This window comes from Alnus glutinosa, chromosome 8, assembly GCF_958979055.1.
Source record: "Alnus glutinosa chromosome 8, dhAlnGlut1.1, whole genome shotgun sequence".
Lineage (NCBI taxonomy): Eukaryota > Viridiplantae > Streptophyta > Magnoliopsida > Fagales > Betulaceae > Alnus > Alnus glutinosa.
Window position 1 is genome coordinate 5,689,347 of NC_084893.1, and position 20,652 is coordinate 5,709,998.

At 36.3% G+C, this 20,652-nt stretch overlaps 3 protein-coding genes across 3 annotated transcripts; 2 read left to right on the forward strand and 1 right to left on the reverse strand.

Moving 5' to 3' along the window:
- The first annotated feature begins 1,493 nt into the window (after positions 1-1,493).
- Positions 1,494-8,932, forward strand: LOC133874502 (uncharacterized). The gene is made up of 6 exons (XM_062312337.1): positions 1,494-1,874; positions 2,018-2,093; positions 3,107-3,202; positions 5,215-5,731; positions 7,337-7,472; positions 8,461-8,932. Exons 1-6 carry the CDS (start codon positions 1,758-1,760, stop codon positions 8,647-8,649), a joined length of 1,131 nt encoding a protein of 376 aa, XP_062168321.1. The 5' UTR covers positions 1,494-1,757; the 3' UTR covers positions 8,650-8,932.
- A 3,986-nt stretch (positions 8,933-12,918) lies between these two features.
- LOC133875342 (uncharacterized) lies at positions 12,919-14,421 on the forward strand. Its single transcript, XM_062313448.1, has 2 exons — positions 12,919-13,047; positions 13,536-14,421. The coding sequence occupies exon 2, from the start codon at positions 13,691-13,693 to the stop codon at positions 14,273-14,275; it is 585 nt and encodes a 194-aa protein (XP_062169432.1). The 5' UTR covers positions 12,919-13,047; positions 13,536-13,690; the 3' UTR covers positions 14,276-14,421.
- Positions 14,422-16,326: 1,905 nt separating this feature from the next.
- Positions 16,327-20,652, reverse strand: LOC133875071 (serine/threonine-protein kinase ATM). Its single transcript, XM_062313068.1, has 2 exons — positions 20,279-20,652; positions 16,327-20,089 (listed from the first exon to the last, which is right to left on the reverse strand). The coding sequence occupies exon 2, from the start codon at positions 20,022-20,024 to the stop codon at positions 16,425-16,427; it is 3,600 nt and encodes a 1,199-aa protein (XP_062169052.1). The 5' UTR covers positions 20,025-20,089; positions 20,279-20,652; the 3' UTR covers positions 16,327-16,424.

The following is a 20,652-nucleotide window of genomic DNA, read 5'->3' on the forward strand; positions in this document are numbered from 1 at the left end:
ATTAGAAAAAAAAACAGAGGGGTGGCTGCCGGCAGCCACCCCCTTGGGGGAGGCCGCGCGGCCTCCCCCGACTACTGGGGGTGGCCGCGCGGCCTCCCCCGACCACTGGGGGTGGCCGCGCGGCCACCCCCGACCTCCTCTGGGGGTGGCTGCCAACCGGTAGCCACCCCTTGCTTCATTTTTTTTTTTTTTTTTTTTTTTAATTTTTAATTTTGATTTCAATTATTTTTTTTTAAAAAAATTATTTATTTATTTTTAATTAAATAATCAATATATAATAAATTATTATTTCACACAACTTTTCAAAATACCAATCATTATACACAACTTTTTAAACTTTCAATCATTTCTTACCATTAAAATATAGTATTTTTCAATCTCAAAATTCAACACCCAAACACAATTTTTTACCTCGATATTTGTAAATAGAATTAGAATTCAATTCTAATTCTCAAAATTCAATACCCAAACACACCATTATTCATTGTGGTTAGAATTATGATATATAGCTACAACAATGTACGCTATTTGGTGCAAGAAAATATTAAATTGTACGTTTCAAATGAAAAATGGGGATTTTGGGTATATTTTCTTATGTGTGTATATATATATATATATATATATATATATATATATTATGTTTTGGGTTTGATCTAAATTTTGAGGGTGTTTAACAATAATATACTTTATTATTGTTACTTTGTATTACAATACTCCTTCGGTACTTGAGAAGCTATAACATATATGTTTGATAATAGTTTTGAAAAGTTTTTTTCTTTTTTTGTTTTTGTAGTTTGAAAAAAAATGCTTTATGTGATATAAATGCCAAATTTGTTTTAGGGGGTCCATATTTAAAAAGTTTTCTCATTACGCATTTAGGGTAGATTTTTGCTTTTTAACAAAAAATATTGATAAACAGCTTAAAACACTTAAAATTACTTTCATATTTATGTTATATGACAACCAAAAAGCAAAAGGCACAATCTAAAAAGTTTTACAAAACGAAACTAGTATTGTTTTTAGAATGTTTTTTTGGTTGTGATATGACATAAAGGTAAAAATTGTTTTGAATTTTTTTTGTTGCAATGTGACGTAAATGTGAAAGTCGTTTTAAATGTTTTGTGTTTTAGTCTGTTTGTTAATGCTTTTTTTTTTTTTTTGTTAAACTGTAAACAACATTCCTAAAAAGCATTAACAAATGAGTAATTGTGTTTTAAAAAGTGTTTTGAATTATTTGTAAATAGTTTTGAAAACAAAAAACCGTTTAAAATGCAGATACATTTTCTTCAACCAAGTATAAAGCCTAATTATTCATAAAAAAAGAAAATTAATAAAAAAAAAAATTGTACGTCATTTTATCATAAAAATTAGTCATTTACAATCTTGCTTTTTCATTGTCTCTTTTTTTTCTTTTTTTCTTTTTCTTCTTTTAATTGAAAAAAGGGCCATGTTTAGGCACACGTCATGTTGGGCTTTTATGGTGGTCTAACAGGGTTTGCTAGCCTGGCCCAATTTCAAGTACGCTTCCACTTGCCCAAAAGCTACGGGGCCAGCTGAGCTGAAGTTAGGTCTGTTTGTAGCTCTCGGAACCAGATTCGCCCGCCAAGTGTTCGAGTAAATTCATCAGAGACCTTCTGTAGCTTGGCTAATGGCTATTCTCTGCTCTAGGAAGAAATAGAGCCAAGAAACTGTCACGCTTGAAGAAAGAAAGAAACAGTCAGATCTTTTTCTTAACGTCTCCTGCGCTAATACTTGAGATGGACGAGTTGTGGAAGAACCAAATGTTTGCAACCCACGCCATCGCTGGTGTGGCGTCCGTGACATCGGGCACAGCTCTCACTTACCCTCTTGATACCATCAAAGTCCTTATCCAGGTTCTTTGGCTTTCCCTCTATGTGCATTTCACATACTTCTGATAAATATTTCGCGGGAGATGCCGTACATGTTAGTAAGGGGTAATTTAACATACCGAAATCCTTATCCCTCTCTTCCTTATTTCCTGTGAGGTGATGAACAGGTTGGTTCAGGTTCCAGTAAACAGTTGACTGCTGCTCAGATTTTAGAGAGAGTTCAATCTTTATCTGGAAATTCAGGTGACTCTTTTAATTTTTTCTGTTAACTCTATGTTGAAGTTTTTTTTTTTTTTTTTTAAATGTTTTAATTAATCATATGATTAGTTAGCAAATCTGTCTACCTCTTTGAATTGTTATAAAATTTATCTTTCATTGTTCTTTTTGGTTTTGTAATATGACTTCTTGTTAAGCAATAAAATATTTTGTCTCATGTTTGCTCAACTTCAAATTATAATTATAATTATTTTTTTTTATTACTATTTTTTTTTTTTTTAAATTGGCGTTTTCTGAAGGATCATAAAACGGAAGTGGCTTTTCTTGAAGTTTACATGTTGAAGTTTGCCATTTTGTCAAGTTCATTCACATATGCTTTTTTTGAAGGGGCTGTTTCAATCACCTAATGGGTGCAGCTTGAAAGTTATTGCTTGATTTTCCGGAGGATGTGCACTCTGATGCTCTAGTCTTTTCATATTCAAAGCATATGTGAATGAACTTGACAAAATGGTAAACTTCAACATGTGATTCTGGAACCATGCTTGAGAATGGCGGATTGTTTTCTCATAGTAGTATTGCACTAAGGACACGTTCATTAGTTTTTGAATTTGATTGGATTTTCATGTCAGAGGATTAATTCCTTTGATGCTTCCATTGTTGTGGCGAGGACAGAGATTTTTTATTTTCTAATTTTAATAAGTAAACAATTTCATTAAAAACCAAAAGGTGCACCCAAATACACGGAAGGTGTACAAGAGAAACATCTAACCAGAAAAAGAAAAGAGGTCAAAAAAGTCAGTGGCGAGGACAGGGATATGACAAGAAAAAGGAAAATGCTAAATTAGACATAAAGTGAAAGAGGAGTACAATGCTTATTTGTGATCTATTTGGTGTTTCTTAATCCTATTTCTTTCTCCATTGCTTATTGATGCTTGTAGGAATCTCTTTTCTTACTGACTTACTTATTTACTTTTTCGCCTTTTCTTCTTTCTTCGTAACTCTTATCTACTATTGAAGTTTGCTTGTCTTGAATTTTGTAGGTTTATACAGTGGTTTTGGCTGGTTGGCTTTGGGGAGAATTTTTGGTGTTGGAGCTCGCTTTGGGATCTATGAAATATTGACAGCTTTTTATAAAGGTATTCCACTTCAGTTTTCTTATATTTATTTCCGTGATTAACCACCTTATATTTAGATTGATGAACTGGTGTGGCTTAGTATTATTATATGCATGTGGAAACTCTCTTTACATAATAAATAGAAACCAAGAATGAAAAGAGTATGCATTACATTAGTCTATTTCTGGAAGGTGCTATTTTGAATGAGATGCATAAAAGTTTAGGCCATGATACTTTTTTTTTTTTGATGAATTAGGCCATGATACATTTTGGTCCCTTCAAGTTTGAGTTTGCTGTCATTTGGTCCTTGAACTTAATAAAATACCAGCCCAGGAATTATTATTATTACCTATCAAAAAAATACCAGCCCAGGAACCCTTAATATTTCAGCCCCAAAAAGAAGGTTTATTTAGTCCAGTCCTCCCTACATTAAAATTTGATCTTTGCCCTTGAATGTAGGCCGCCTGTCCTAATCCACTAACATTACTATAAGTATCATGTGACATACACATCAATTGAAAAAGACATCATTTTATAATTCAACGAGAAAAATTAAAATCAAAAGAAAGATGGGAAAAATAGAACACGTTTCTTTTTCATTCTATTTTTTCCATAAAAAATTTCAACTCATGTGGATGTCACATGACATTTAACAAAGCAAAGTTAATGGATTTATATGAAAAGGTTACATAGACAACAAATACAAACGTCGTGGACCAAATTGACCATATTCTAATTTTAGGGACCAAATTGACAGCAAACTAAACGTGGAAGGACCAAAATGTATTTTAGCTAAGACTTTAGCATGTGTTAATTTGTCGGATTTCGTTGAAAAATTAAAATCAAAAGAAAGTTGGGAAAAATAGAACACGTTTCTTTTTCATTTTATTTTTTCTGTAAAAAAATTCAACTCATGTGCATGTCACATGACATTTAACAAAGCAAAGTTAATGGATTTATATGAAAAGGTTACATAGACAACAAATACAAACGCCGTGGACCAAATTGACCATATTTGAATTTTAGGGACCAAATTGACAGCGCACTAAACGTTGAAGGACCAAAATCTATTTTAGCTAAGACTTTAGCATGTGTCAATTTGTTGGATTTTACGCATGTTTGTGTCTATTGAAAGGTGGAAAAGGATTGAAAAATTTAAAGAAAAATAGTTGGATTCTTTGGGAATGAATAAGAAAAAAAATATATATATATATACTATTTTAAAATAATATATAAATATCTATCAAAGAAAATTGAGGAGTAAAACAGAGGAAAGCATGGAACCTTAAGATTGCAGAAAAGCAATTCAGTTGAAGGACTTCTTATATTTGATAGATTAGAGGAACCAGATCTTCTAATGATAAGATTCCTGATGAATGGGTTTTACTTAATGTTGTGCTTGAAAAGGTCTTGAGCTTTTGACCACTTTTGTTGGGGACATCAATGAGCTCTTAACTAAACTGGATCACCATGTGCGTAAGTAAATATTTGTGGAAAGAGAAAATAAAAATAAATTTTTTTGTTTGGAACAATAATTTAGAATAGTATGGATCAAGGAGAGAGAAGGCAGCCTTTTTCTCTGGGTTGGAGTGGTCAATGCATGAAGGCAAATTGTAATTGCTAAGCTTTAGATTTGGGATGCAAATTAAGTTTAACTATTCTTTTGTGGATAGCTTGTGCTGGAATCTTTAAACTAAGTTCCAAGCTTCCACCATAAAGTTCTCCAGAATTTCCTCATGAACTTCATCTCTATTAGAAATATTGGACAATGAATCCTATGTAGTCTCACGCCTCTTTGAAAAATAATTCATGTATATGTGTAGCATCAAAAGTCACTGGACAAGGAGCATCAGAAGTCTCCAAATTATGTGGAGTTGTTATTCATCCAAAAAAAAATATGTGTAGTTCTCCAAATTTATAGCAAGCATGTGGATGGTGTGGTTTATAAATAGTATACTGTTAAAATTTATTTTTGCAAGCATTCAACCTACAGCTTCCAACAAAAAGAAAAAAAAAAATTACTTTCTTGGCAGATGGGCGAGAAGACAATTTTGTCTCTGTCTCTGAGGCTCTTATGGCAGGGATTGCAGCTGGTGCCACAGAATCACTCATAAGCTCTCCATTTGAACTTTTTAAACTTCGTGAGCAGGTCAAATCTGCTTCTCACATTCCAAGTTCTGCCTCTGTTACAGAAAAGAGAGTTGTTGCACCTGTGATTGCAAAATTGTTACATGGATACTCTCCAGACAAGAAGGCATTTAACAGTTCTGTTGGCCTTTTGTCCACACTAGCGACCAAGCATCCTAATATGATGAGCGCTTTACAAGAGTATCCATGGATGATTACTGGGTCTGGAAGGCCACCATCTGTCTGTTACGTTAGGAGGCCATCAGATATCATCTCTTTAGAAGGATGGGGTGCATTATGGAGAGGTATTCGGCCGGGAGTTGTTCGAGATTCCGTTTTCGGTGGCATATTCTTCTCTAGCTGGCAATTTCTTCACCGAGCGATGCTTGACTGGAAAGCAGTTGGGATGGATCCTCCACCAAGGTTGAAAATCCATCCCTTAGTGATCTGTGTTATGAGATTTAATTGATGGACACTCCCTTTTGTGTGGTCACTTCTGGTTTTTTCTTAAGGAAGTTACTCATATCTAGTATCTCCTCACTGTTCTTAATGTTTGATTGGTGAAAGAGTGTGATTTGAAAGAGAAACAAAAAAAATAGAACTGATGATGCTGAGCAGTCCACTTAGCTTACTAGCATCTCTGTTGAACCCCTTGTATGGTATGTAAAGACTGAGTCTCATTTACATCGCCATGTCAAAGTTAGTCTCTAAGTATGTGTTTCTTTTCTGGATTTGCTTTAAATGGATCATGAACTGCCTTTAGCTGTTCCAAAGAATATATATATATATATGTGTGTGTGTGTGTGTGTGTGTGTGTGTGTGTGTGTAGCAAAGGAGTGCTGCAGAGGTAGAACAAAATATAAACAATATAATACACTTACATTGTACTCTAAGTTGCTATAAGAAATTCCTTCTGAGTCACCTTTAGGTAGGAAAACCCACTTATTATGGTTCACCGGCCTATGTAGGAACCTGTTATGATTTGGTTAATTTATTTTCTTTCGTATGTGGGTCTACATACATGCAAGAGTGCATCATAAACACCAGTCTGCACACACATTCTATTTTTTGGTGTTTCTACTGGGTGAAGATCTGAGAAACATATTTTTAACATTTGGCTCTCCAATTAATGTATTTCCGGAAACATGTAATCTGAAGCCTTAAATACTGTCTTGTGGCCTCTATTTTATAAATGATGTTAGCATTATTGAAGCATCGGGTTGAGCAGCTAAAATGGGTTTGTAGATGTAGGTAAAGAAATTCCCATTGTTTTATGCATGTGTTATATCTTATGTTACCACTGCTAGCTCCCTAAAATTTGGTGCTTTTTTCAGTTTTTATTTTTATTTTTTTGTTCTTTTATGTTTTCTTTTCTATTTGTTATACTTGGTCTGTTACTTAAGGGTTTTATTTTCCTTGCTTATCTATTCTTGTTTTCTTTATTTGGTCTTCCCAGTGTGTCTGTTGTGATTTATTTAGTTCAAATTTTATTACCCATCATAGAAGATTCCACTGTTACTTTAGGGGTGGTAAACTGTAACGTCAGAAGATACTACATGTGCTGTGAATACTTGTGTTTGTGGTGGTCTTGTGGAACATATGTTATACTGTTAAAGTGGAGTCTTAGCATAGAGCCAATATGCACATATTGTTTATAATGGTAGGGACTTCTTTCTATGTCTTATCTCTTGCATTTGTAACTGTTGGGTTGTCTCCAGCTTTCCCAAATTTATCGATCTAGTTTGATTACCAGACTGATCCATTTATATTTGCTTATAATGCTTCTGGTTGAGTTGTCGATGTGATCCTGTTGTTCATATCTGACTTGTATTCAAGGAGCTTATACTTCATTTTGGGTTTATTTTTCCGTTGGGTTAAACTAACATTTTCATTTTCTACACTGGTTATATTTCAGGCATTATCTGATTATTTACATAAGATGTCTAGCCTCATTTAGTAGCACACATATCTTAAATTTTGCATCAGTTCATGTTTCCTTTTTCTTGAAGTGAAATTGCTCTCACTTAGGTCAGATGAAGAAATTGGGCCTCTGTCTCCTTTAGCTGTTAGTCTTGCAGCTGGATTTTCTGGTAGTGTAGCTGCTGCAGCTTCTCATTGTTTTGACACTGCAAAAAGTCGATCACAATGCGTTGTGCTGCCAAAGGTGTGTTACCTGTTATTGACACAGTTTTTTTACTTCCTGGATTATCATATCAACTTCCTGATTATATTAACCTACCACTTAATACTTAGAAAACGGTGTCTGTTTCATTTGTTGCAATGTTACCATTAATCATCGTTTCCTGTGACTTCTTTTCTTTACCTCATACCACATGATACCGATGAGTGCTTTTTGGGCTGAGCAATTAGTTTGAGCAGAAATGCATTGATCATTTGCCTTGTGTGTGTGTGTTTGGGTTTATGATTGCATAGGATAACTATGGTTTCATGTGATACTGTTTTGCACTCCTGTACTGTAGTTTGATTTTCTCCTTGAATGGAATTTATATGCCCTAGTGCTAGTATCTTACACTCTGTTTGGAGGGATTGGAGGAGGGCTCAAGAGGAGGGAAAAGGGAAGGGACAAAATCCCTTGGTTTGGTTGGAGGGAAAAGGGAGGGAGAGGAGGGAAAGATGAAGACAAATGTATGAATTTTCAACTTCATCATCACGTTCAACCATTTAATTTTGGGCATAATTAATGGTAAAATAAATTTCTATTCCTCAATTATTTCTCTTTTTCTTTCCTTCCTACCAAGGAACACAAGGGAGAGTGGACTCTCCTCTCTTCCCCATCCTTCCCTCCATTTCTCCTACTTTCCACCTCTTTATCGGACATAGTGCTAACTATTTCGTTTCCATAAACCATAGTGGAAATTGTTGTAGTCAAACCAATGTCATCATCCTTATTTTTGGAACATCGGCTGTAAATTACATCAAAGCCTAAGTCGTTGCAGTTTGAAGGATTGTGCTTTCTTTCCCATGGAATGGATATTAGGTCTTCATACTTTTCAGGTTATACATCTTCCTTTCTGACGTGTGTTTTCCTGTGTTTTTGTTACCTGTGTAATTGAAGTTAAAGAAAATCATATAAATGGCGATTACAATGATGAGAAATAGTATAATTGTAATAAATGGTTTTCCGGTTTCAGTATATATCCATGGAGAGGCAGCTTCTCAAATGGAGACGGCCAGGGAATAGGTTCGAGAGAGTTACAGGAATTCATCCTGCAGACAGGAGTCTCCTTTTCCGCGGGACTTGGTTGCGGATGGCTCGCAGTGGCTTGGCGTCATTCACGATTGTGGGGAGTTATTTCTTATGTGTTGATTATCTTGCCTGAATGGTGAATAATATGGCATAGAACTGGTGATGATCTTTTTCACAGGTGATTGATTTGGCAAAGAATGCTTTATCAAGAAAGAAATAAGAGAGAGAGAGAGAGAGAGAGAGAGAGAGAGAGAGAGAGTGAGAGATTTTGATTTGGGCAATTATACATTCCGTAGCTAGATAAAATTTCTCCCGACATGTCTTGAAGAAAATTTTTGTTCCAACTTTAGTTCTGTCTTGAGATTCAATTACATTTGGCTCATTTGAAGCTTAAAAAAAGGTTGAGGTAGCTTGGAGATCATTCTGGACGATACTAGAAGGTAACTATGCTCTACTACTTTATGGCCCCACGTCTTGATATTTTGGTATTGGATGTGCAAATTTTTGTGCCCTGTATTACTGCATTTATTCCTTTGATAAAAACTCTTACAGATGTATCGGTGGTTAAATATTGTTGATATGGTGAAGATTGATGTTGGGTTCAAGTTGCTTAGCCTCCGTCAATTTTTTTTTTGAGTAATGTTATTTTTTTTTTTTATCTTTTTTTCATCCTCTCAAATTAATGTGGTTTTTAAAACTACTATTGAATTTGAGATGGATCAATATTAGATTTTGATACAATGGTATTTTAAAATGCACATCAACTTTATGAGGACAAAAAGAAGATAAAAATATAGCCCTTAGTATTACTCATATCACACCACTATTACTGATATGGCATTGCTAATCCATCATTTGATTTTTTTATTTTTTATTTTTCCTTTTAACAATTGTTAATTTAAGCGTAGATCGGCAGTGTCATATCAACATAGTGGGATTGTAGTGTGATATATAGCATTACACATTATATATAGTTTATGTGCTTATTGACGAATTAATTTTAGCTTTATTGATTTAAGTGGCTTTTATATTTAGAATTAATTGTATGGTTAGGGTTCTCTCCATTTCAAGTAAAATTGAGAGGAACCATTTTATGATCTATGTTAGATTTCACAGATTTAATAATGTATATGTTGTCACATTGTGTCGTCACATCATTTAAGGCTTTAAGCACCATGCGTACCGTTAGATGTAACAAAACAAAATATAGATCGTAAAGTGATTCTTTTCCATTTCAGTTTAAATGGAGAAGATCTTAGTCCTTTTGATGTGTGTATGTTTATGCCTGCGCTATTCTTACTAAAATGAGGTATAACTTTTTATTAAATCACTTCTTAAGATTTAAATTTTATCAGATTTACTACCTAAGGTTTCAATTGATATTTTCATCCATTCTTCATTAATTTTTTAACAGTGCTGCCATGTCTCCTAGTCAAAATGTGACGTGTCTCATTTAATGCTCCGTTTGTTTCGATGTAAAATGGTTTCAGGAAAGTCATTTTTCAGGAAAATATTTTTACTGAAAACATTTTTTGGTGTTTGGCGCATACGGAAAATCACAAATATTTTTTGGGAAAAGTACACATATCCCCCTCAAACTACCACTCAATTGTCAATGTACCCCTCAAACTACCAATTGTGTCAATTGCTCCCCTCAAACTATCAAAGAATGTCAATGTCCCCCCTAATACCAACAAAAAGACAAAAATAACCCTAAATTTTTTTGAATAAGACAAAAATGTCCTTATAATTTCGAAAAAAAAAAACTAAAACCAAAATATTATTTTTTAAAAAACAAATTAAATAAAAAACGAAAAAGAAAGTTTTTTTTTTTAAAAAAAAAAAACAAACAAACGAAAAAATAACTGAAAAATAGAAAAACAATTTTTTTTTTTTTTTAAAAAAAAACAAACGAAAAAGAAAAAGGAAAAACCAGTTTTTTTATTAAATTAAAAAAAAAAAAAAGAATGATAAAAAAACAAAAGAAAAAATAACTGAAACTTACAAAAATAATTTGTTTTAACAAAAAAAAAAACAGTTTTTAATTTTTATTTTTATTTTTTGTATAAATTTTTGTTATTTTATATTTTTTAAAATATTTTTTTAGTTTTATTTTATTTTAATAATTTTATGAAGGGTATTTTTGTCATTAAGGGGACATTGACAGTTTTTAGTAGTTTAGGGGGGGACATTGACACAATTGGTAGTTTGGGGGGGGACATTGACAATATGGTGGTAGTTTGAGGGGGTTATGTGTACTTTTCCCATTTTTTTTATATTTTCATTCAATCATATTAACTTATAAAAATCAATTTTTATTCATAACATAGAAATATTAATGTAAAATAATATAAAAAAATTACTGGTGACGAGATTCTGATACTGACCGATAGGATTCCTGCTACTTTTACCGGATTTCGACTACTGTTGTCGGAATCCGGACAGTTTCATCAGAATCTGGGTTGGTCAGATTCCAGCAAAGGTGGCCGGAATCTGGCCAGAACGGTCAAGAGACCGTTTTGATCAGATCTCGGCTAGCTAGCTGAAATTTGGCTGTTTTGGCAAGATTTCGGCTAGATGGCCGAAATTCGATCATTTTGGTCGCCAGAATCTGGGCTGACTGGATTCCGATGAAGGTGGTCGAAATCCGGTGATAGTGACCGAATGTTGTCGGATTTCAGCACCGGCTAGATTCTGGTGGTGATCGACTGCTTGAACGTGAAGGTCGACTGTATTGTTTAAAAAATGGTTGAATACGTCTGCCGTCTTGGAAAAATGATTTAAATCATTTTTCGAAATTTACTAAGTATTTTTGGTCAAACGAAAATTGTTTTCCGGTTGACTATTATTTTCGCCCCCATCAAACACCAAAAAATGTCGAAATCATTTTCTAAAAACTATTTTATGCCGAAACAAACATAGCATAATAAATATATAAATATATGTATAAAATTATAAATAAAAAATTTATTGTCGGCCTCAAAGGCTTTGGGATGGTTCCTTCCCCCCTTTAGCCCTTTCCCTTCGTATTGCTCATTGATGTTTTCAATTTTATTAACTAGATTATTTATAGTTTCTTTATTCTCTTGTTCGTGATCTAAATCAATCACCAAAAACAATTCCTTTTATATTATTATCAATTTTATCGACTGTATCAGTCTAACAGATACAGACTCTAATAATTTAGGGATAATTGTACCGTTGGTCCCTGTGGTATCCCAAAATTATTTTTCACTCCCTATGGTTTAAAAAGTGCATGAGAGGTCCCTGTGATATGCAATAATTACGTTTTACTCCCTTGGTCGATTTTCCGTCCACAATTTTGACGGAATCTGTTAGCCCTACACGTTAGCGCCACGTGTCGCCAATAAGATGGCGACACGTGTCCATCTTCATAAAAAATATAAATTTATTTCTTTAAAAAAAAAAGACTGGCAGGCAAGGGGTGGCTGGGCCACCCCCAGAGGCCGCCTGGGGTGGCCTAGCCACCCCCTTGCCACCTTTTTCCTTTTTTTGTTTTTTGTTTTTTTTTTTTTAATTTTAATTTTAATTTTTTTTTTAAAATAAGTATTTTTATTTATTTTTTAATAAATTTATATTATTTAATTAAGATGGACATGTCAGCGCCACGTGTTGCCAATAAGATGGCAACACGTGGCATTTGATGGAATCTGTTAAAATTTTTAACGGAATCTAACTGTAGGAATCGATTTGTAATTATTGCATATCACAGGGACCTCCTATGCACTTTTTAAACCATAGGGAGTGAAAAATAATTATGGCATACCACAGGGACCAACGGTACAATTATCCCAATAATTTAGTCTCAACATAATTTTGATTTTTTTTTTTCTTTCTATTTTTGTAAACCACGAGGGAATGCTATCACTAGTACTATTTATTTATTTTATTTTATTTTTTCTAATTTATCACTTATTTGATGTGTATTTATGTCCATCGGGTGTTTCTCGTTTGGTGCACTTATCTGCCAATCAAGAATAGGCTTTTGTTCGAGTTTGTGTGGTAAAATTCCCAATTTTTAGGGATTTGATTTTTCATTTGGTTTATATATTTAGTTTTTGATCGTGCTGGAAAAGTTTGACTAAGAAATATTTGACACTAACTTTTGAATATATAACCATCAATTGGACTAGGCTGACGTCTACAAGAGGTAGTTCAATTGGTTGGTGACCACGTCTTATGAAACAGATGTCACTAGTTCGAATTCTCCCTCCTTCTCCTCCTACGTGGAAATGTTAAAAAAAAAAAGAAAAAAGAGAAAGGACTAGGTTGAAGAATTGAGTAAAGAACTTTTTATGAACTCTAGGTTCTCAAGCTTTTTGTCCAATAAGTATTGGGCCTACTGGGCTGAACTCAGGTTTCATTTAAGTTGACCCGAAAATAACCCAGCCGGGTGATTCCACCATTTGCCCCGTCAGACTTGAAAGTTGAAACCCCCATTTGTTCGATTTTGAGGGTTTATCAGTACGGACGCGAAGCTTGGGGGGTTCTGTTCAGAGTCCCATCTCCGGTATGATCTCTGATCTGCAAAGTCCCAATCTCACCTTCCTCAACTGCCGTTCTTTTTCTGTATTTCATTTTGGTCATTCGAGCACCAAATTTTGCGTTTGGCTCAGTCGTAAAGATCGTTTTGAGGGTCTCTGGCCTCTGGAAGTTTCTTTTGCTTTTGTTGTGTTTGTAAAATTGCTTAACTGGTAAATTCTTGTGGGTTTGTCTTTTGCTACATAATTCCAAATTGAGAAGCTGATTAAATCCCATATATTGCAATAACTTTGAAAGTAAAGAATAAATATGATATTGCATTAGGATATGTGAAGATATATTGGTTGTACAATGTATTGTTTCTTAATGTTTATGGTCATTCTTCAGGTTGATTCAACAATAGCCATTGTAGCATCTATTGTTTAATGCCCTCATTTCGATTGCAGTTGTACATGAAATGGGAAGAGATGCTTTCCCTTTATGCTAGTTGATATTGTTTCCTTTTTGCTTTTCCAGCTGAGTTCTCAGCAGACTGCATGCGCTTCAAATTGTCATAAGAACAAAGAAGGCTTTTAGTTGTATACAATGCTACAACTACTTGGTTAAAGCAGATAGCTTGTTTTAACCATCTTTAGTCCATGAATCATTGTTTTCACTGATCTACAAAAGCAATGAAGTTTATCGTGCTTGCTAGATCCATTCGTGTCCGTCCTAGTCTACCAGAAATAACAGGGCCTTTGCAGTTTCGTTGCTTCCAGCCCGATTTTGTTCCAAGAGATCCCAAGGCCAACCCGAAACGGTACAAATACCCGCCAGTCTATGACCCATATGGCCCTAGGCCCCCACCCTCTGAGAAAATCATTAATCTTGCTGAACGAATAGCGACACTAACCCCTGAGGACCGCAGACAAATTGGTCCGACTCTCAGAGACAGGCTAAGGCTTCCAAAGCTGCAGCCAGTTTCTGTGGAAGGTGTGGACTTGGGTCCTCAGGGAGGAGGGGCTGCTGGGTCTGCCAAGGGTGAGGAGAAGAAGGCAGAGAAGACGGCGTTTGATGTGAAGTTGGAGAAGTTTGATGCAGCTGCCAAAATCAAGGTGATCAAAGAAGTCAGGGCTTTTACTACTCTGGGATTGAAGGAGGCTAAAGATTTGGTTGAGAAGGCTCCTGTTTTGCTTAAACAAGGGGTCACCAAGGAGGAGGCAAATGAGATAATAGAGAAAATAAAGGCTGCTGGAGGAGTTGCGAGTATGGAATAGAATTCCCGGGTATTTTGATTTTTGATTTTGCTCTTACGGGATTTATGACATTTTGGGAAGTTCCCATTATTCAAACATATGAATTTTGTAACGTGGATGGATAGTCATCAGAAGAGATATCGAAGAATAATTTAGAGTTGAACTTATTATGCTGTTCTTGATCTGAACTGAATTTTCTTGCAAGCGTAGTTACTTACGTTGATCATAGTTACTTACATGTTCCATTCATGTGAAATATATTCTGTTTAGACCATTTTTCGAATGAGGCTGCTTGATTGGACCATTGTTCGTTTTGTTGGATTTACACACAAAAATGCACTAAGACACGTAGGCCCGTTTTAGAGGAAGATAACTAAAAAATTTAAGATATTGATAATTTTGGAGTCATGGGAAGTTCTTTTAGTTTTGAATGTATAGACGGGTTCTATTTGTTAAAATTTTCATCTTTCTGTCTTTTGTTTGTTTTGCGTTTTGAACTTTTCGTCAATGCACCTCCAAAACACTATCTTTATGTCACATCAAAACTTTTTCAAAATAAAAAATACCCTCCAAAATACATTAACATACCCTAAGCTTTCAATGCGCCTCATTCAGGATAGGATGTAAATTTATGTGTTTTTGGTGGTTCTGCCTTTACGCATTTTCTACTTTCTCAAAACGCATACTACATTTATTGATGCCTTGTAGTATAGGGGCTTCATAATGCGTTTTCTCAGATTTATTGATGCCTTGTAGTATAAGGGCTTCATAATGCGTTTTGAGAAAGTAGAAAATGCGTAAAGGCAGATGTGAAATCTCGATTGTTGGTCCTGAAGAGTAAAATTGGGTCAAGTTGGTTCATCTTGACTGTTAACAAGGTTAGTGCCCTCGAGACTCATTTGCTTTAAAGCGAAAACAATCTGGGAAACGGTTTTCATAGCTACAAAAGGAGCTCAATGCTCTGTATTTAAGTGTTACGTGCACCCATGAGCAAGTATTTCTCTTTTTCATTCTGAGGGATGCGACTTTGTAATCCATTGAGAGTTGATAAGCTAAGGATTTTGGAATCAAATCGAACCACAAAGGCAAAATTAAGTTGAGGCAACCCATCTTCCTCGAATGTACAGTTCTGTTCTATGCTAAAGCTGATTGACGTAACACTGCACTAAAACCATAGAGGTTTGAACAATGAGGACTGCTTTGAATAACAGGAAGATAGCCGAGGGGCCACCGTTATATGTCTCATCTTATTACAAACGGCCGACCAGAAAAAAATTTCTCCTATGCGAAACTAGAGAGTTTAATTTCACCTCCAAAGTAGTCTTATATTATTCTTCAAAAACGGTATTAACAGAGATTTTACTCCTTTTGGAGATCAAATGGGGGGGAGGGGGGGATTCTTCAAGGTGGCTCAATAAATAAAAAAATAAAATAAAAAAACGAAAGCGAAAAGAAGAAAAATGAATACTTCAAAATTCATAATGCAGAACATTTAAATTTCTTTTCGAATGGATAACCTACAAAAAGAAGTATTTGCATTGATTTTACATCTGTTGGCATTTTTTCAGTTTTCAAAAACCAAGGCAGTCGTTCCTATCAGGCTACGATGTTTTGGAAATTGAGCACAAGGGTTCCCCTCATTAACTTGAACATGTTAAACTTAAGAGTAATGTTACATATCACCCCATGTCTCTCTTGCGTCCCTCCAAAGTTGACATGCCTTTTAAAATTACCATTGAATTTATGATAAATCAAAACTGAATTTTGATCCAATGATAATTTTGAATGTAACGTCAGTTTTAAGAAGACACGAGGGTGATATTTAGAATTACTCTAAGCTCAAAAGCAGTAAATTAAATCCTCATCCTGCCAAAAATGACTTAACTGACAAGGTTTATAACCAGATGGGGCTCCAGGTTTCTTTTTTCAACCAGGAACTCAGATTTAGCAATGAATTTACCAAGCATGTTAAGCCAAAATTAATATCATAAGGAAAGTGAGAAGAAAAACAAGCAAAGATGCATGTCGCTTCCTAGATTATGATAGATTATGAGACATGACTCCTACCTCAGTTGCAATAAATTAAAAAGGTTCACAGACCTAACATCAACATTCTGGGACTACATTAATGAACAATCTAAAATAGAGTATCCAAATCTTACAGTTCCTATCAAGAAGAGGAAGAACCAGCCACGGAGGTCACCTTCTTCAGGAGACCTTTAATTTCGCCCTCCAGTTTGGCTCTTGTCTCTGGAGAAAGATTATCACCTGCCTTCTCCAGCATTGATGTCATCATCTGGAGATTTTGCCTTATAAAGTCGAGTGCAGGCACCTCACCAGGGTTAGGCATTGACCCAGAAGGCTTCCCAGGGGTGATACATGCTTCGGCCGGTGGAGCGCCTGAAGTTGTGAGTAAAGTCCTATCTGGTTCCAAAACCCTGGAGACAGCTGAAAGATGATGGAGCTGGTAATTGACAAGGGCTGCACTGAAAGGGTTATTGTTCTCTAAGCTCCGAAAAGCTTCCCCAGCATCAGCACCTTTCATAAAAACCACTTGGGCACTGCCAGAATCTTTCAACAACTGTGTTTCTGATTCCTTTAAGGGCCCAAACCTGCTAAATGTTGCGAACAAATCTGCTTTTGAAGGCATGGGAACTCCTGGGGCAAACGTCAACAGAAGAGTAGTCTCTTGAGCTTCGCCATTAGTCTCAACGCTATCTTGATTTATATTAATATCTGGTCTTCCAGCAGTCAATTTACCTCTCAGATGGTCTGAAGTAGCTTCTCCTTTTCTCCGCCTCTTCTTCCGCTCAGATTTAATTTGAGATAAAAGCCCATTAGTCTCCTGAAATTCCTTTCCCAATGAGCTGTATTCAGAACTTATTCCATTTAAATCTGGTATGCCCACAGTGAGTTTATTCTCAGATGTTGCTTTATCCTTCCTCTTTCTCTCTCTCTTCCTAGGTTTACCTTCAGCTGAGAGGGGGCTGAAATCTTGTGGATCTTTAACCACCAAATCAGGCTTAGCATAAGTTCCAATAGAACTCTGCGGGCCACCAGAAAGTTTAGAATTCAGACATACTGAAGTCACCTCTTCCTTCCCTTCCCTATCGTTTTTCCGAGTAATACCATCAAGAGAATGCGGTCTCATTATCCCCAGATCTATGACCAATGAACCAGGTTCAACAATGTTCCTATTCAGGTGTTGTAAGCCAGACGCCACTTGAATCTCCAAGGGACCTGAAGCAGCTCCTTTACTCTTTCTCTTTTTTGGTTCAGGTTTACCTGCAGAAGTAACATGACCAGTAACCAGTTGATCTTCGACCGACGATATGGGAATAGCACAGTTCCCATTCAGATCTGGTATGCCAGTTGCTGGTTTAGTTTGCAGACCCGTTGCACTTGCTCCTTTCTTTCGCTTTGTTTTCTTAGGTTTACTGCTGGAATTGAGGTGGCCCGTCCCCAAGTAATCAAATGAACTACTTGTAGCAATGTTTATATTCACATCTGATAGGCCCGAAAGTGATTTTGTCTTCGATCGCCCTGAGTTTGCTTTTCCTTTCTTCTTTCCGATCTTCCCCTCAGGTTCACCATTGGGTGAAGGATGAATCTCTATTGAATCTTTTCCTGTGTCTGTATCAGGGTGTCCATTAACGTGCCGTAAACTAGAGACATCGCTTCCAACCATATTCGGTACGCTAGCAGTAAGTTCAGCCCCTGAATGCTGCAAAATTGCCTTTTCCTTTCTTTTCTTCAAAACAGTTTTAGCTGTGGGGGAAGAGTGCTTAACCTCCTGTGGGTTGTCTACCAACAAGCTGGGTTCAGCAGCTATATTCTCATTCAGAGCAGCCATATTCTTGCAGTACATCTCATAAAGAGATTCATCCCGATACACTGAAATTCTAAATCTGGAAAAGAACCACTCAATTGAATCAAAATTTTCGTTCTCATTTGGATATAGGCAATCCACAGCTGTAAAACGGAGTTCGGAGAGAAATTCAGCTGAAGATGCATTTATGAACTCTAGATCACCATATTTATTGCTCCCACTGATGAATTTATTGTACCATTTTCTCCAGAACCTCTTGCTGCTACATTTAACAATTGCAGGGGACCCAGTAAACTGGCCAGGATTGACATTTGTTTCCACTCCTTCAGGAACTTTTGGAGCCTTAGGTTCTTCTTCTGTTTCAGCTGGCAAGCATTTAGGCCCCCAGTTTACATAGGGGAAAGATAAGTACCTGCTCTTCTTCCGTTCTCTCGACTCACTTCCATTTTTAACTTCTGAATCATTCTCCCTCTTTCTCTCCATGGATTTTGATGTCTTGTCATTTGAGACAGTATCTTTTTCAGCAGCCTTACTTTTGCAGTCCTCCAGAACTGCACCCATTCCCCCGTCCAAACCCTCGGTCAGATCTTCATTCTTCTCTTGCAATAAAAAATTATTCCCTAATACCTCTGATTCGCTTTTAACCATTAACATGTCATCATCACTGTCTTCGATATCACTTGTTTCCTGGAGTTCATGCATTGGCAATTGGAAATGCCCTATGGAACGGTAGAATGCTGATAAACGATTTTGTGCAACAGCAAACTCAATCATTCCAGGCATGGAAACAACCAATGCGAGATTTTTGAGTTGCAAAAGAAACTCTGCAGGTTCAAACCGAGTGATTGAAAATTCACCAAGTTCACCAGATTTGCGATCGGGTCCAGCAACTCCTTCCTTGGATTGAACATCACCAGCCGATTGCTGACTTTGTTTCAAAGCACAAGAACAAGTCATCTCCAGCTTTATACGCCTACCAAACTCATGTGCAGCCTTCTCGGCAGCTCCAATGAAGCTTCTAGACTTGTTTTGCCCCAACATACGTTCAAAGTTCTCTTGGAAAGGCCTCAAATGAGATAGGCTACACCAACCAACATGGCCGCTCCCAAAATATCCAATAAGTAAACAGTTCCTCTGCTCACTCTTAGCAGCATGGTCTGGTACAACTAAAGGATCATGAATCTTTCCCGGCCACCATGTTTGACTTTTGGTTTTAACCCACACCACATCACCCACAGAAAAATTATATTCTGGATTATCAATTGCCTTATCCTCCTCCACATCCCCAGCTTCTTTTGACTTCTCCTCACTTGCCATTGATCCACAACATTTTTCTTCACCAAGGTTATCTTGAGTAGGTCCAGCTGGAGGACCACAAATATCCACAAAAAGCGATATACTATCTCCGGAAACTTCTTTCTTCCTAGCTGAATTAACCCCATCTAATCCCGACCCACTGTCTTCTTTGATTCCCTCTTGTTGCACAATCTTCTCAACTCCCACATCGTCACTCTCATTGTTCACCAAACCGACCAAACCCCCTTCCTGTATTGAGTCCATGGAACCCTTTTGTGCCTCATTACCCCTATCAAGCCCACCATCGACAGGACAAGCCTTCTCAATACCAACACCATTTATGCAACTCTCTTCATTGCCGCCCATTGTTTCCACACCCATAACCACATTTTCACCTTCAATACCATCATTTCTTTCTTCAACTTCAACCACTCGATTTACCACCTCCACATTATCGACCCCAACACTAGTATCACTTACATCAAGCCCTTTGCCATTTTCTTCAACGGAAAGCTCCGGAATGGATTCTAACCCAGTACAGTACTCGCTCAAATCAGACAACCCAGCAGGCCCAGAAGCTTCTTCTAGGGTTTTATCACCTGGGTCTTGAGCTTCTAGGGTTTCTGGGGTTTTAGGGTTTTCCATGTATAAAGACCGTACCGATAGTTCTTTCCTTGTACCCAATATATCGATCTTACAACCACTTCCCACTGATCAAGAACAGAAAACAAAAACAAAAATCAAAAATCAAAGCTTTGTAACTGTGTACTCTATATACCGTTCGTAGAAGGATTCCAATAAAAAAAATAATAATAATACACGGGGAAAAAAAGAAGAAGACAAAAATAACATATTTCACAAAATTACCCAAAAACAAGAAAAAAGAAAAATACAAGTACCTGAGGAACAGACAAATCAGAGGATTTACATTAGTGCATGATCCAACCCGCCCGAGTTGATGAAGAGAAGCCTGATTCTTCAGAGAGAGAGAGAGAGAGAGAGAGTAGAATGAAGAAGCAGATGATAACGATGGGCATAAAAGAGGAAGAAAATAAAATCTTGTGGGCTCTGAAACGATGAGAGAATAGTATTTAGGCCAAAGATACCGCAATTACTCCGAGAGTGAGAGAGTGAAAGAGACCCTTTTTGACTGTTCTGTAAGGTGCTTCCAAACAAGAGTGACAAAGAAAGAGATGGGTCAGGGTCAGGGTCAGGGTCAGGGTCCTTTCGATGTGTAGAATCGTAGATTGAGTTCTCTCCTCCCACACGAGCG

Coding starts and splice junctions, on each gene's coding strand:
- LOC133874502 (XM_062312337.1), top strand. CDS start 1,758: ATGGACGAGTTGTGGAAGAACCAAATGTTTGCAACCCACGCCATCGCT. Junction 1,875..2,017: donor CCATCAAAGTCCTTATCCAG/GTTCTTTGGCTT, acceptor GGTGATGAACAG/GTTGGTTCAGGTTCCAGTAA. Junction 3,203..5,214: donor ATTGACAGCTTTTTATAAAG/GTATTCCACTTC, acceptor CTTTCTTGGCAG/ATGGGCGAGAAGACAATTTT.
- LOC133875342 (XM_062313448.1), top strand. CDS start 13,691: ATGAAGTTTATCGTGCTTGCTAGATCCATTCGTGTCCGTCCTAGTCTA.
- LOC133875071 (XM_062313068.1), bottom strand. CDS start 20,024: ATGGAAAACCCTAAAACCCCAGAAACCCTAGAAGCTCAAGACCCAGGT.